General features: G+C 33.4%; 1 protein-coding gene across 4 annotated transcripts in view; it reads right to left on the bottom strand.

Moving 5' to 3' along the window:
- Window positions 1-17,541, bottom strand: part of unc-13 (protein unc13 homolog) — a 271,585-nt gene that overhangs the window by 129,988 nt on the left and 124,056 nt on the right. For all 4 annotated transcript variants that reach the window (XM_076403193.1, XM_076403196.1, XM_076403194.1 and 1 more), the window contains exons 2-4: window positions 11,335-11,655; window positions 6,176-6,593; window positions 1,785-6,124 (exon numbers count right to left, since the gene is read on the bottom strand). In XM_076403193.1, the coding sequence (XP_076259308.1) occupies window positions 1,785-6,124; window positions 6,176-6,509 (4,674 nt within the window). In that variant the 5' untranslated portion in view covers window positions 6,510-6,593; window positions 11,335-11,655. The remainder of the gene's footprint in view (window positions 1-1,784; window positions 6,125-6,175; window positions 6,594-11,334; window positions 11,656-17,541) is intronic.

The raw sequence follows: 17,541 nt of genomic DNA, 5'->3' as shown, positions 1-17,541 counted from the left end.
CATCATATTGAATATTTCACTTATGGTTTTATTCCTATTTTTAATTGCTCATGCCTTATATCAACTGCATACATCGTTTAATAATCATTTTCTTATTAAATATGCCTGTTTTCATTAACAATATTCATTGTATTTATACATTCTCGCTGTTTGACAACAAGTGGCTTCGTTTGTAATTAATTGTGCATATATAGAGCGAATTGTTTATTTAATTGCTCATTTAAGATAATCAAATAAGAGTTTTTTTCGTCATAAAAATATTAAATTTTTCTCTTAAAAAACTGTAAATGTGTTGAATTTTACTCCGTTATTTGGAAAAGTGAATTAAATTATTCTTGGTGAATGTCATCCATAACAACCGCTATATATGCCAAGCTAAGCCTCGTCTGATTAGGTTGTTTTTGGGGAATAATATATTGGCCTTAATATATTTCTAGGCTTGAAAAATACCTGGAAATAGTGGAAGCTTATAACTTTCAAACAATAATATTTTGAATTTGATATTATTGCTATAGTTATGTTAATTTCGTTAATTAAATAGGAAAAAAAATATTAATAATTAATAATTGAAATATCAATATTCTTCTCCTTTAACACGAACTTCCTTGACTTTGCGAGATTGTTAAGATTGTGGCATTAAATACCACACAGGAATAACCGTAAATATTTCAATATATCAGATATTAATTGTGTGGTTTGAATTTGACGTGATTATGTAGTAAACTCTGAACAGTAGGCTTCCTCCTTAGGTAGATTAATTGGAATATTGATGAATAATAACAAGAATATGTAAAGGTCTCAGTGTTTATATAACAGATGTTATTAATTGTCTTAGAATTCTATTCATTGATGTTAAATCATTCTATTTAACTTTTTATATTTAGATTTTATTTTATAAAAATGGAAAATATATATTTAGACATATCACAAGAAATAACATTAAAACCGCAATTATATATTAACAGATAACATTTCTTGAGATTATACTGATTGATTAAGTTGTTAAGTCATTCATTTTCAATATAATAAATATTGATGAGTGTTGACATGAATGGAAACATACATATTATGTGAAAACTGGAGATACTTGTAGAGATACTTAAGAATAGTAACACAAATTATTGATCAAGTATAAAAGTTGACAGTAGATTCACATCGATTAAGTTATATTTTATCTTGTAGTGTCTTGGTCTATTAAGTAATTAAGAGATTAATATTTGATATTACCTTAGGTCTTTATACTCACGGAATTTATTCATTATGTAATTTGGTAATTATAACATTTAGTAACGTTGTTACATATAACTAATTAATAAATATTATATGTGTTTTACGAATTCTATATTTTACGATTCATCAAAAAGATTTTATATTAGCAGTGCCTTATTTCCTTACAAATAACACTAAATAGGGAACTTAATCCATTCTCAATTAAACATAAATGTATATTTAACTAACTACCTCTTACGCATTAATCCTTTCCTATATATTCAAGCGAAGAAGGTGTGTTCAAGCGTAAATTGACCTTTATTTCGTATTGTGAATTTTGGTTACGATATGGATGAAGTGATATAATGATATGATTGGCCTTGTGACATAATGCAGAGGTTTGGATTACATTTACTTTATTGTTATAATTAAGCGTTACTTATAGGGATTTGTTCAATTCAAAGCCTGTTTCATTGAGTATAAAATAATTTTCTCTCTTAGTTTATAAAGTGGTTCCTCGTCTAAGTCTTGACATGTATTTCGTAAAAGTTTTTCATCATGCCCAGCATACTCACTTTCTCCTCTTTGGGGACGACCGGTGGTTCTGGTACAGGTTTTCCTTGAATGTGTTTTTCCTCTGCCTTTTTCTCCTTCAGGGTTTTCAGCAGTTTCCATTTACTTCCTGGTGTTTCTTTGGATGCTTCTTTGGGTGGCTCCTCTTTACTTGGGGTGGCGGTGGCCACTTGGATTTTAGGAATAGCGTGTTCTTCGGATTCGAAATCCTTGCTGCCTCGTTGCTGCATACTCTCTCTGTTCATTCGTTCTTGATGTTCTTCTTGGGTAATGTGACATCGTGCAAATTCGTCATTGATACGCATTTCTAATTCGTCATATTCGTCGGTGCTTTGATGTGGACTATCTGGTCCTGATGTAGCACCTGAAGAACCCTCGTCATCGTCCCTTTCTGGTTCTTCCAAGTGGTCATAATCTTTGTCTTCCTCGATTTCGGGACTCATTGGTTCTTGTTCCAGTTGAAGTTCAGGATATGGTTGTTGATCGTGCTCTAGAGATTCATGATGGTATACCTTAATTTTTTCAAAAAGCGCTGCTGCTTCGTCTAAGTGGAACGATCCCCTTTGTTCTCGCCTTTTAGCTGAATTTATTACTTGCAGATTGTTTTCTTTTTCTTCTAAAACTCCATCGACAACTTTAGCTTTCATTCGCAATTCTCTCAGGACAAACGACATCTTCTCCTTTACTTCTTCTTCCGGTTCATAGCGCTCATCTTCTTCCGGTTCGGGTTCTTCAAGTAATGTTGAACCCATTTCAACTTCTAGCTGGGTTTGTCTTTCCATTTCTTCTAGTTTTCTTAGTTCGTAACAATACCATTCGTCCTCGCTATCTATGCTGTCTTCAGTGCTTTGTCGCCGAGATGACACACGAGAAGTACTTCTCCAGGAATGTGTACTTCTGCTGTCTTCGTCATCTCCACGGTGGCTTGGAATTTCCAAACTCTGTTGATGTCGTGGGAAAAATCGATTCATGCTTGCTCTTAGTATTGGACTACCTTCCACGGATGGTATTTCGCTTGGTATTTTGTTGTTTTCTGCACTACTTGTGCTCTCGGTGGATTTTTGATCCACCATGTGTGGCACGCTTTCTGGTGAGGGTTTTGTTTCTGGTTTTTCAATTTCATCAACGATTTCCTCAATTTTAATACCAGTCTCTCCATTGTCCGCTATTTGGTCTTCGGAAACCGAATTCGACTGCTTTTGTCGATATCGGCCCAAGGCTCTGGAAACAGCAAATTCCATTGATGCTCCTCCAACCACTACTACCATTTTGTTTTCGGTTATGACGGTTTCGTCACTTTTCTCTGACGAGCCGCTACTTCTTTTTGCCTCTCCTACAGTGGAGAATATATTGCTCGATCCACTGCCTGTACTTTTACCCGAATGGTCTTCATCGTGTTGCTGACTGTCCATATCTTGTTGATTTTCTTTTGGAGATAATTTGACTGATTCAAAAACAGGTACTTGTATAATCTGATTTTCCTCATCTGATTTACTTCCCTTTCTGCTCTTTGACTTGGGACTGATTTTAGGGAATAATTCTCTCTCGAATATATTCTCGGATATACTGGTACTATCTTCACTCCTGTCATCTTCTGATACCACAGAACTCGCTCGCTTTATCACCCACTCATTCTCCGATTGCTCAGGGTCAGATAAAGATTGGTGGGAACCGTGACTTTTCCTTTTGGCTTTCTGAAGTATGCCTGACACAGTAGATACTATAGCATTTCGTTTCTTTTTCCTTACCGCATGAGGTTTACCAGATACATTACGTGAAGGCTTATCCGTGTCGTCTTTCTTGCTACCTCCAGGTAGAGAATACGACCGATGCCTTTTGGTTAAATGAAGGTCGGGGAACCAGTTGCTAACGGAATTCATCGCCGATTTCAAAGTGTTACCTCGTTTCAATTTCTTACCCCTTTCATCTCGGTTTTGCGATTCATGATTCGTTATCGTTATATATCCAGATTGTGTCATAATAACTCCACTGGCTTCGTAGTAGGCATTACCAGATGGTTGAGGATGAACCACGTATTCAGGTACATTTCGGTTTCTTAGGTCCAGGTCCAAACGCGAAGCATCTTGTCGTTGATTCCAGTTTCTTTGGTGTTGTTCAATTTGTTGTTGATTCTCGTAGATGGGTTGGTTCTGCATCGGTTGTTGGTATCTACGGTCCATGTAGGGGCTTTGGCTGTATCCAGTTTCGGACGTTTCGACTGACTTCATTGAGCTGGACGTACTGGCGTTGTCTGGATACTGAGCTTCGGGTGGACAGTTTATCCATGCGTTGGGATCGTTGTAATTGGCTGGAGGTAGATTGTTCGTAGCCGATTCGTAACGGCTGGACGTGGGATAGTAACTGAGAGCATCGGTGATATTTCCCGTGGGAAACATGGTTCGATACATTGCTGTCCGGTAACCTTCGTGATTTGATAAATTTTCTGGTTGTTGTTTACTGGATGAGTGCGACCTAGATAACGATTTTTTTCTTCCTGTGGTTGGGTCTATGGCGCTTCCAGAAGCTGCTGATAAGGAGTTATAATATTGCCTCTGTTGCGCAGCGAAATATTCGTTGTTTTCATAGGGTTCCACTAGATCTGGATAATGTATAGTTTGGTTAATATAATCAGCACTGTTGCTTGTATAGACGCTTGTGTAAGAGTCTTTATTGTTGCTACCAGCTACTGAATAGATAGCAGGTTGATCATGTTGATACATATATCCCTGAATTGGATTATAAGCTGTAGTGCGAACCTCTTCAACTGCTTGATTTCTGTTAGGACTGACGTTTATATCAGATGCCGGAGCTGGGGCTGGAACAAAGGTTCCATAGCCTTCCAGTTGAATGTTGCTAGGTGACTTAACATTCGTGAATGCAGACAGATGATGGCCTCCGGGTAATATTTCGTTCGAAGGTACGTGTGTGTTATTTGAAATCTTGGAATCAACTGACGACTCAGCATAACCTTTGGATTTTGCCGGGGAATTTCCGGGACTTGGTGATACACCTCTGTTGTTGAACGCAAAGTATCCATATCCAGGTTTTGTAGTTCCGTTTTTCGGTGATCCCGGTGATTTTTCCAAACTGGACCATCCAGACATTGAGGACAAGCCGGAGTCGGACTTAGCCGCTACTATATTGGAACTATGTGACTTGCTCCTTTTAGGAGAAGATTTCGGCGATCTGGGCGAATGGGGTTTGGGTCCTAGGTGGTCCTGTTGGTTTACTGTTGTGTCACCAGGGCCAAGAAAAGCATTATTAGGAGCATTACTTAAGAAAGATTCAGCAGGCGCTGGCGGTGGTGGACTAGGCGAAGGCTTTTTCGGTTCCAGGTACCCATCTTGTCGTGTTCGGATGCTACATATTGATAACGTGGGAGATGCTGCTTTTTCCGCCATAATATGAAATATATTTGGCGATGAGCAGGGAACAGTTTCATATGTAGTGGCAATGAGTCCGTTCATGTCCATGGTACTGCAGTAGAAAGGATTTTTTGAATTCCTCATCACCGCTGCCGCTGCAGCAGCTTCTGCGGACTCGACATGTTGTACTGCAGCGCTGTAAGCTAAACGCCCATCAACGGTGGAGAAAGGTTCAATGCACACACTTTCGACTTGTCTTCTACGTGGTGATGTAGGAGTCCTGATACCACCGGCAAGTGTTTCGGCTACCTCCTTATCCGGATCCGTGACTGACAACCGTGAGCTAGGTCTTGTTGAGAACGGAGCGTTGGACAGGTCAGTCTTAGCCAATATCATCAGGTCATTTTGGTCCCGCACGTCATTCGAAAATGACCATTTCTCATCTTCTACTTCTGTTCTGGACGGTTCCTCATTGATGCCCGCTAACGAAATGGGCGACTCCAATAATTTCCTCTGCAGCTGCTTAATATTGACGCTATCTTGTTGCAACTTATTACTGAGCCTATCTAATTCGTTGAGTTTTTCAATGGCCATATGATCAATAGAATCGATGCGAGTGAGTTCGGCTATATCCTGCTCACTGACGCAGGATGAGTTTCCTCGATAATCCTTATAGTCCAACGCGCTATATATCTCTTCTTCATCGCCAATAGGTGTCTTTTTCTTCTCGGATTCATCAGCCTCCTCGCGTTCTTCCCATATCATATCTAATTGACTAGGTTGACAAACGGGATCGCAACTGACCAGTTCCTCTTCGTAGGCTTGATTCAGGCTTCGATAGAAAGCTTCATCCGGAACGTGCATCTCATCGATTTCTTGAATCTGAGGCTCGTGAGATCTGGTGACATCTAGTCCTTCTTCTAGACCATCTTCAACAGTACCATTACCCAAAATTTCCCTTATTACTTCTAATTCACCTAAAAAAATGTATTTTAATCTTTAGGAAGTTAATGGATAGCATACAATACCTAAACGACCTTCTAACATAGAAACAGTTGCACCAGATCGGTGACTGGTACCTCCTGAGGTGTAAAAATTGAGTAGTTGCGATATAACGCTCTGTTGTTCGAACAGTAATCCTTCTAACTTTTCCAAACGTTCCCACATTTTGATGTACTCCTGACTGAGAAGGTCCAAAGCTCGCCAGGCGTACTTCAGCTCAGTCTCGAGGATGTTGAGGCGCGTACCCAGTCGTTCCATGTACTCGTTGATTACATGGTCGACGTTGGCGTCCTGGTATGAAGGGTGGGATACGGCTGGCGCCATATTGTCCGAACCGTTCGTCAGGTGTCTGTCGCTCATGGTGACCAGTCAACGCGGCACTGTTTTAAGTGATGACCGCGACATAGACTCTATCATGATATGTTTCCTGATGAGGCACGAATACTATAACACCAAACTTTGTTCACCGTGATCGATCATTAAAGATGTTAAGAACTTGTTCACTGTCTTGGATTTTATAAATATAATTACAAATAAAACAGTTTTAATATGCTAGTAACATGCTATTGAAAAATTTAATTACTCAAATCTTGATGACTACTAATGATCTTTGATGAAGTACATAGCACTTCATTCAATAAGTATCATTATCGTATATTATTAATAATAATAGCTTATTTCAATGGAAAAATATCCCTCTGGGAGGAATATATTAAAAATATAAGCACGTATTAGCCTCATTATATATAGTGATATAGGATTATAATCAGTTAGTAATAATATACCCAACATAATAATATTAGTAGAGATTAGGCATCCTCAAAATTGCAAAATTGGTACTTGCAACTGAAATAATACTTTAATGAACAGTGATAATGTTTTGAAATAAATAGTTTAAATAAATACATAAATATTTTTTAAATATATTATTCCTTAATATAATATAATTCCATATGATTCATTCACTGTGAAATTCTTTCAAATTTATCTTATATTATTATAAAGTAATAGCCCATAAGTCCCAAGTTTCAGCCCTGACATATAGACGATGTTACCTCCTAACCATCCTAAATTCTTAACTTAGAATTCCTAACCTAAAATGACTGATGAATTTTATATTAATCTGGGGGGTCATATGAAAGTTACGGTAGTTTTACTGGTTGAGACCGTGACATAAGTCAAAAACTGGTTGTTTGCCGACTGCAAATGCTCCAATGTACTAAAAGAATGCTTCACTGAAATATATTACGCACAAATAAAGAATTTACTAACAATGAAGAACAAATGATTTGCCAAAGTTTTCGCATATTTGGAAAGCAAAGACAAATCGTTCTAGAATAAAGACATTAAACAAATTATTCTTGGAGGAGAACATTTTCGTGAACAAAGTTGAGTTATGCTTAAATGTTATTGTATTATCAATTTCGTACCCAAAGCTCTAAACTTATTTCCTTTTTTCCACAATTGTTACTTAAATGCATGATATTAAATATTTAATGTATATTCAAATGTACAAACATCATTACAATACACACAAGAGCATATATATATATATATATATATATATATATATATATATATATATATATATATATATATATATATATATATATATGTATATATATATATATATATATATATATATATATATATATATATATATATGTATATATATATATATATATATATATATATATATATATATATATATATATATATAGGACATTAATTGGAGTTATGATTATTCAGAACTAATATTGTGGTCAGGTGACGCAAACTGAGACATTTTTCATGATATCTATCTTGTAGTATTTATAGTATTCACTTTTGTAGGAAATACAAAAAATATACATTTTTACTTTAGGAAGTTTGTCCATTTATGACCAATACTGTAGATATTCAATCGTGCATATTAAATTGTTCTGAATACTCAAACATTTTTTGTATTTTTTTGTTGAGAATATTCGGTTCTAAAACTATTAATGAACCTAAAATTGAGATTAATTACGCGCTTGGATGTTCTCGTATGCGAAACATAACTTTTAATGGAAAATTACGACCGAGGTACTGCTGAATTACTCCAACAAGATAAACAAAAATGTTTTTTATTAATATAAAGCTAATATGTTATATAATGTCTTGAAAATGTATGTTAAAAGAATAATTATGTTGAGTTATCACTATTTAAAAATTGATCATATAAATTCATTCATTTGTTTTAATCAAACGTAACAACTATTCGCAATAACAGTTTCTGTCCATCTTAACCAAATAAAAGTGTTCCACTGTCCTTTTCTTTTAATTATAGTCGTATAATGCGCATTCATGGAAGGGTCATCGTAAAACATAAAGCTCGCCATCCTAAATGGTATAAATTAAATCCAAAACAGCAAAAAAGCTCTTATTCAGCGTAAATATTTAACATGGTACCATATTTAGTATGTTTGGACTTTGTTATGAAGCAGATTAAATGACAAATGTAGCAAAATATAACAGAATTTTAAATATCGCTCGTAAAGGTCTGGACCCTAACCAGACAGTGTACTGAAATTTTCATGCTTTCATGTCTGAACGGAGGCAGAAAAGAAAGAATCTGAAATCGTCTGAAAGGAATTCAATGACGAATAACATATTAGGTACTATGAGATATAGTTGACAAAATGTTACTTCTAATCTGGTATAATATCTAGTAGTGAAATAGTAGGTGCTTGCGTACGTAGATATCAAAATTATGAATGAAAATGCCAAGTATCAATGTAAACCCAATTGTTAAGCAACCTATCTACTCTACATTAAATAATAGTTTTTCAATTAGTATTAGTGAGTTATTCAATATATAGAAACGATAATCATATAACGCTCTAAATTGTATTTTCGTCCATCATAATTCTAGTCACTTGATTTAAAAAAATCTGTTGCTGAAGTCCATCAAACATTTTTAGACACCTTTGGTGTTGTTTTGTCACATCCCAACCATCGTCAATGAAGAATAGCCTGGACGACGAAAAAGAACGAAGACAAATACTTGTAAGACTTATTGGACTAAAATTTAATTATTATCGAATATATTAAACTGGGTTGAGTATGATAGATATAGATTAGTTAAAGTTACCAGAAATTAACTATGTTCATTCTTTAAATTTATAATATATAATTTTTCATACGAAACCAAACAAAATATTATTTCTAAATGAAGTTTTTTGATCGATTGACTTTATTGTTTTTTTGTTGGTTTTTTGTGTTTTTTAGAGACAATCAACACAGATCAAGAATTATTAACGACAACCCAGGCTAAATAGCCCCTGTAAGTTTCGCGTTCCAAGGAATACAAAAACGATTAGTTAGTAAATAGTTACAATGCTTAGAATTTAGAAATTAGAATAGAGAAAAAAACAATGAAGTAGATCACTAACCAAACCTACACGACAAATATCGAGGCAAAATAAATATGTGGACGAACAAATACACAATAAATAAAATAGATAAAAGTCATCCTAAAATAAAGTTATGTACAGGTTAAAATTAGACTTTAATAACAACCGAGAGGAATTCTTTAAGGAAATCAAACAATATGAGAAGATTATGAGGCAAGAACATATCCTTCAATTGATCAATTTATCCATAGTTTCTTCTAAGAGTTAATCACTTTCTGCATTTCACCAAAACATGAGAGACTGATACTGGTTCCTCACAATTGGAACACAGAAACTGTTTAATTTTGCTGATAAATATCTATTCTTTAAAGAGGTAGGAGAGGAAAGGAAGTATTTTTAGTGACCCAAAGGTTGTTCTTCTCTTCCAGTAAGTCTCCAGCTGAACTAGGCTATCTACCCTACCATCTGTAAATGGGTAAAAATCAAATGAACAAACAAACGCTATTGAATACAATGTGGGAAACGTTAGGTAATAATAAAATAAGAGCATTCTAGTGTGACTTTAGGAAGGATTAAATTATTTTGGATGTATTATCATCATAATGGATGGGTCTTGGCTTAGTGTTCTATTTTTAAGATTCAAAAGAATTTTGATCATGGATAATATTCACCACAGTCAGCTAATAACCTTTTGGATCAATTGAGTATGATAATTCTTTAAAAAGGACTTGTGTTGCAAAAACTATCGATAAATAGTCAAAAAACCAGTGAACTAATAAGAATTTTTTTTATATTTTAAACTGCCCCTTTTACCAACGAGGGTTTATCTGGACTGGATCTACTGTTTAACGTGGGCTCCAAACCACGGTCCTCGGCATTAAGCCTACCCATTTACTCAGCCTGGTTACTGGCACAAATGTTAAACAATCACAAATATAAATTTTCAATCATTCCCCATCAGGATTCGAACCCGCGCCTATCGCAACAGCAGGTGGAACCAAGCCTGCAATTAAAAGGAATTGTATTGTCATAGGGATACAGTAGTATCTGAAAAATAGCGATCGACAAATTGGAATTCGGTCTGAAAGCGTTCATATGAAATGAAAAGATTTGTTAAACATGAATCCACTACACCAGTTTTGGATCAGAAAGATCTTCAGCTGATTTGACAATAGCCGTCGAGAGAAACCCATATAAAGCGACTATAAACTTAAGGTTTGACTGGAATCGTGCATTCGAAAATACATTATTAATTTGTCTTGTTTTTCAAATAATATTTTAGGCAGAAATTGATTGAGACAAAAAAATATCAATTAACATTGATGTTGTAGCGGAAAAAATGTGGAAATATCTCGGTCATACATTTTCGACGAAATCGACTACTCATGGCGGTCTGGTTGTCTATGGTATACCATCCACCCCTATGGTGTATTAAGAGTTTCTAAAATGAGGAGAAATTATTATAGGAACACTCTATGGAACTCAACTTATGCGTTTTATCGGATGTCAATAGAATATCTATCTACTCTTATTATATGTCAGTACCTTGCGTAACTTAAGAGCTGTCTTGAAACACTAAAATGAGAAATTCTACCCTATTCACCATATTCTCCAGATTTGAGTTCTTGAGTTCTATTTCGATATTAACGATAATATTATTTTTGGTTCGCCTTCAGTAAAGGCACATTTTATCAGCTTTAACCGTTTAAAAATAATGGTGGTTTTAATTTCATTATTTAATTTTTTATCCAAAGTCCAAACATACTTTATAACGATTCGATCGGTGGACAAGATGACGCTAGTATAGATACCTCGATAAAAACCTATCGCACACTAAATATCACTCTTTGAAATTCCTACGGACACCAACACAAATTCGTTGTCGGGCGATTTTTTGTCAATTGTTTCACGTGCTGTTCAGGGGACGTACGAGCGTGATAATCGTCGTCGGCGTCGTGGCGAGAAAGAGGCGTCGCTGCCGTTCGTCGCCGAGGTCAATTAGTTTCGGACGCATATTTTTCCAGAAAACTTAACGCCAGGACACGTCCTGAAACCGATAGCGTATCAGACACTTTCCCGAATACCGAGAACTGTTCAGATTTTTAGCCACGTCCGACGACATCGCTTCAACTCTGAAACAGAGAATTGTATTGAGCACCAACAGGCCTGCAACTGCAGAAACATGGAGAACAGCCCAAGATACGGATGTTTTCCAAGTTTCAGAGAGAGTACGGATTAAAAACATATTCTAATACGATATTTCCACAATTAAAAATTGGAATTAAAAGGATTGAAAGTCCTTTGGCCAGCTTTGCGGCTCTCCATGTTGGAGATCTCACGTGGAAAAACAAGAAGTATATTCTCGTCCAGAGGTGAGAGGATCAGGCTCCACCACTACGCTGAATAATTGTTAAATGATGATTTTTTGTCATTATTGTGTTATCAAAATTGTACAATCAGTATTAAAATAATTTTTAAGATTCATATTTATCTAAAATAATATTAAGTTTATCATTTATTTAGTTTATAAGAATTTCCTTTTTTATCAGTTTGGGTTTTTCCTGTGTCGAATCTATCGTTTAACAGGTGTATTTCTCAATGAGAGAAGACTCTTCAAATCATTCGTTAATAAGTGTTTTAAAACAATACAATTATTTTCTGTTTAATGAAAAAATAATATAGTGTTTTCTAACTTGTAGCACTTGTAGACAAATCGATATTTATATTAACTAATATGAAAATACAACTGCTTGAATATACGAAAGATAGTACTTATATAAGATTAACTTAGATCTAGATAAGTAAAATAATCTAATTTAAAATAAAGCTCTCCATATAAATAACGTATTTTAGTTTTCGTATTTTTACTTGAAATTCTGTTACTTTATGATTAGTGTTTTCATCTGATAAATAAACAAAAATATACTGAAAGTGGGTATACAAATATAACATTATAATATAAATGTGATTGCAACAAACGAAAAAATGTAAAACGTCAAGTCAACTTCATAAATTAGAAGTAAGACTATTAAACATATTTTGGGATTGAGTTACTTTGCGTTATTTCCGCTGATTATGACTAATATTAGTAACCTTATAGTGAATAAATAATATATTTTTAAATAACCTGTAATGTTCAAATTTACTAGTTTATTTTTCAAATTTACGTCAATAGCCTTAGTTTCTTTTTGATTCCTACCTAGTTGTCAATAATTTGTAACGGATTTTTATATTGTCTGCTGCTAATCTCCTTCGAAATAATAAAGATGTAAATTTAATCTAAAACAACCACTCTAACCTTAGTATGTATAATACCATATACTTTATCTTCGGAGTGACAAACTAGGAATGAATATCGGAAATTGGAGCATGCCCAAACAGTACTATATAATAGTAAGCCGACAATATAGTAGTGTATTTTAATTTGTGCTAGAGTGGTCGAATTAGATACCATCCCAGAAGATAGAGTTATGTACATTTACAGTTGTAAATACAATTCACTACGGTCACCAAGTCGTTTAATTATTAATAATTTGATGTTATATATTAAGTTAAAAATATAAAAGACTTATTAGTTTAAGTTAATAAATAATTAATTAAAGTTAACTTATTTGTTAACTTGCTATTATTGCTTTCTTTATATTGCTTTTATTTGTACTAATATACAAAAGTAAATACGAACATTCGCAACTTAAAACATAGAAACTTTCGTGTCATTTTTGTAATGTTAATTCTATGATAAAAAATAATAGTTCAAGCTCTCATATTTTTTGGCAATAACATAGAAATAATGGTTTTAAAACTTAGGAATTAATGGCTAACTTTATTACTTTATAATCACATGGCTTATGTCAGATATTAGTTGAACTTTTTAAAACAAGTTTAATGCGCTCTTGTTTCGAAATATTTGAAAACTTTATGAACAATTTGTAAGCATTTTTACATATGAACTATTACTAACAACAATGTAATGGTTTTGACGGTACAACTTTAATTCATTATGATAATTTCGACATAATTCTCGATATGCCAACAAGGTGGAGAAAGTCGAATGTACAATTTGTTCTCTACACTTAATTTAGTTAGATGGAAGAGACATTCGAGAGATTAGGCCAATAAATATTGGAATACAGAGATGAATACTAAATTTAAACTAAAACTGTGTTGTCAGTGTTTTATGTAGCATGTTAACAATATGCTAAATAATACATAACTTTCGAAACGTAACATCTATTTTTAACTGAGCTTCTCTCTCAGTCAAATCTCATTTTTTATATATTGGTATTTCTATAGCATATATTTTTTGATAAAGTCGATGCTTTTCACGTATAGTATCCGAATGTGTTATAAATATTGCAAATAAAAGTGAGCGAGAACATAAAAAATAAACTCCGAGGGACAAGCGGAGAATATCATATAAGAACAGCTCAGCATAATAATATGAATTATTTTAATCAGCTTAAAAATTTTAAGGCAATTTAAAAACACCAGAAATCTGTTGCTAAAAATAAGCTGTAGAATTTGGTCATTCATAGCTCTCAACAGTTTAAATTACAGGGATTATATGTAATAATTCATTATAATTAATATCAAGATATTTCGAAAGTGCTAAAATTCAAAATACAATTTTCAAACGGACCTGTTATGAAATAAAACACACATTATTCATTTAATCATCGGAATTGGTTTTATTTTTGGTGTTTTTAATGGACTCTCCAATTGATGCAATACAAATTTGCCAATGTTTTTTTTTAATCCCAAAATACTGTTAATTTTCCTATAAAATCTTATCGTATACTATATTATCGATAATGTGTTATCGTTACACGTAAATCGAGATTTTTATTTAATATTTTAGCCAAATTATTTCCTGCATTTTACAAGAGAGTAGAGGTATTTTTTATTAATTATGTTTTCTATTGAAGTGATGAAGATTTCAGATGTACTAAACCTTGAAATTGATACTTTTTTATTATTACAATGAGCGGTCACATCTCTAGATCCAGCAGGATCAGAAAGATCTAGCGGAATCTATATATGTATCCTAACCTTCCTATGTTAATGTATGTGAAACCGTGAAATTTTTCCTCTTTGCTACTTTTTTTTAGTGGAAAAATTTATACATATATTTCTTTAAAACTAAAGGGCATAATGAAAATATGCAAATAATGAAAGCTTTCAAAATATTTTTTTTCTTAGGTACTACAAAACAGAGAACTTAAACAATATGTTCAGGTCCATATTTTAAAAAACTTTAAGTTATTGAAAACATATAAGATATATATGAACATGGGCTCAAAAAAAAATTAATGTAAACTTATACTAAGTGTATCAAATAAAAGATGTAAAAAACACCGTAATCTAATTTGTTTATTATTCGTCAGGATAGAATAATGACATGTCGTCATAGCATGTTCCAGATAAAAATATTTTTACAGGTAGCACAGTTGAAACGTGTTTTGTGTTTTGATTTTTAAGAAAATTTTTGATTAATTGCACTTAGATGTTCGGGATTCTGGAAAATCTAATTGATATCTTTCGGCGTGAACTTATGTATCAATAATGTGTTGAGAGCCAAGCATCTGAGTTATTAATTAATGATATTATATGACATAGCTTCATGAAATACCCGGAGGAACATTTTCTTGTCGGAATTGTTTTGCTGCTATATTATATCGGTGTTCACTGCGACAGTCCTGCCGACCAATTGAGTCAAAATTGTCCTGCACGTCTCCCAAGAACATACATAGTTTAATAAAATGAAGCTAGTGACAAATTCGGCAAATAGAATATTCAACTTCTCAGCATTTCTTAGAAATGAAAGAAGTATAAAAATACAAAGTGAGGGTAGAGCAAACTTAATGCACTTTTTAATAATATTAGGTTATAAATATATACTATATACACATTTATAATAATAATATAACTAATACTACAATATATACATTTTGTAGCAAAACCAAAAAGAACAATTTGATTCCTCAGTTCTAAAACTAAATCTGGTTATATTTATCTTCTACAATGGATAATGAAACGTTCTTGTATGCTTAATTTTTTATTGTCGCAGGTTAGCACTAGACGCATATTTCAATAGATTGGGCATGTCTCTTAAATGAAAGGCGAACTAACGCTTACAAACTTTTGTGACAAAAAGAGCCTTTTGAATATATCATAAAATGCGATCTGAAAATAGAGGAACAACATTACCAGAGGCCAGAATGGCTTGTAAGTTCTATGGTACCAACATCAGCTTATTGCTTGAGTAGTACAGTCTTCCCCCAGCTCCAGTTCTCCCACTAATGATGACAATTGCATACTATACATATATATCTCAAACGCGAGATCAGAATTGGCCCGTCAATAGTTCTGATTACGGTGGTGCATTTGGAAAAAACTCAAAACTTCTGAGACGATATGAAATAAACCACATTGTATACATAACTTATTAACCCAATTATTATTTTTCTGTGGCTATACCGATCTTACTTTCTAGGTTATTATAAAATTATATTTAGTATCAAAAGAATGGCGAAAATTATTATTATTTTTGATCAAAATCTATTTTTCCACAACAAATTATGTTTTAGTCACAACATAAGTATAAGAAATGCTCAGCATCATAATTTGAATTACTTTAATCAGCAAAGTAAAACTATGAAAAATTTGGATTTTTAGTTTTTAAAAAAAGATCTGAAATATCAAAAAAAAAATAAAATAAAAATACCATTGTTTTATTTAAACAGTCGCAATTTTCCTGTATGGTATTGCAAGCATTCCTCAAAAGAAATGGCGACGTACCGTATTGCTCTGATTAAACGTTTTGCATATATTTATTAAAGCGTTTGATATGGCTTTTCATAAAATTATATTTTGACGTTCCTTTTTACTTAAAAAGAAGGCCTTTTAATTTAATATTTTAGCATTTTTATAGGATTACAAAAATGGAGAGTTAAAGGTAAGTTAATTTTAGATTCGGTTGTTACAAATAGGATAAATTAATTAATTAAATGACTTTGTAGCGACCTTCAGATGTTTCGAATTTTCCCGCAATTATCAGCAGCCTACAGATCTACTCGAGGCGTTGCACATACCTGAAGTTAGCACCCACGGTGAGGTGGCAACAAGGGGTACTGACAGAGGGTACGACGTGGCAACCTCGGGTGGTAAAGCTAGCGGATGACGCGACGCCTGGAAGGTTAGGTTTTTCCGTTCCCGACTCTAAAAAAGTGATCAGACGTGCCACTGTTCGTAACACCTGAAGGTAACCCTGCCACGTGCATTTCTTTCTGTTTTTATATTCTTATAGTGGGTTAGTGTTTAGTGTTAATATATTGTTTATTATTTAATAACCGTTCGTCTAAAAATAAATATTCCTTCTGCATATAATTAGACTTCATTTGTACCGAAATAAATCGCCGAATATTTTTGTCTTTATCTAACCGCACCCGTACTCCAAAACTTAAATTTTGTAGTGTAAGTAAATTAATATGTCAAATTTGTACTAAGACATATGCATTTCACTATGAGCTTGCTGCACAACTAAAGCCGATGACAAAAAGGATCATCTGCCTTCTGCGTGTCCTCAATTTTATGATTTTAGTATCCATACATACTGAATTTCGGCAACATCTTTGTCGAATCCATAATACAGATGTTAAACAGTCTAATCTTTATTTTAAGCACTTGTAAGGCTTTGAAAGTTGGAAGGCACAGGACGACAAAGAAAAAAAATATTGCTTAAAGAATTACTTTGGGAATAAGAAGTCAAGAAGCAACAATATATAAAAAAAACAAAATATTAACATCGTTGAGTTTTTAGGTACTTGAGTCTTGATTTCATTAAATATGGTGGTGGTTTTTTAGTGGCCCTTTTTCCATTAAACATATTAACCTTGCCTTTATTTGGAAAAATCTTCTATTGCAACTTTTTTGTATTGTAATTGTTTGGTAAATAGTGGCAGAAGTACAAAGGAATGTATCTGCAAGGAAGTTATAAAATTATATATATATACAATACA

The sequence above is a fragment of the Rhynchophorus ferrugineus genome, unplaced genomic scaffold (assembly GCF_030347505.1).
Source record: "Rhynchophorus ferrugineus isolate W39M unplaced genomic scaffold, kcgeb_rfMv2 rfM4, whole genome shotgun sequence".
In the NCBI taxonomy this organism is placed as follows: Eukaryota; Metazoa; Arthropoda; class Insecta; order Coleoptera; family Curculionidae; genus Rhynchophorus; species Rhynchophorus ferrugineus.
Note: the sequence above shows the minus strand (reverse complement) of the source record. Positions and strands in the feature narration are given on the sequence as shown.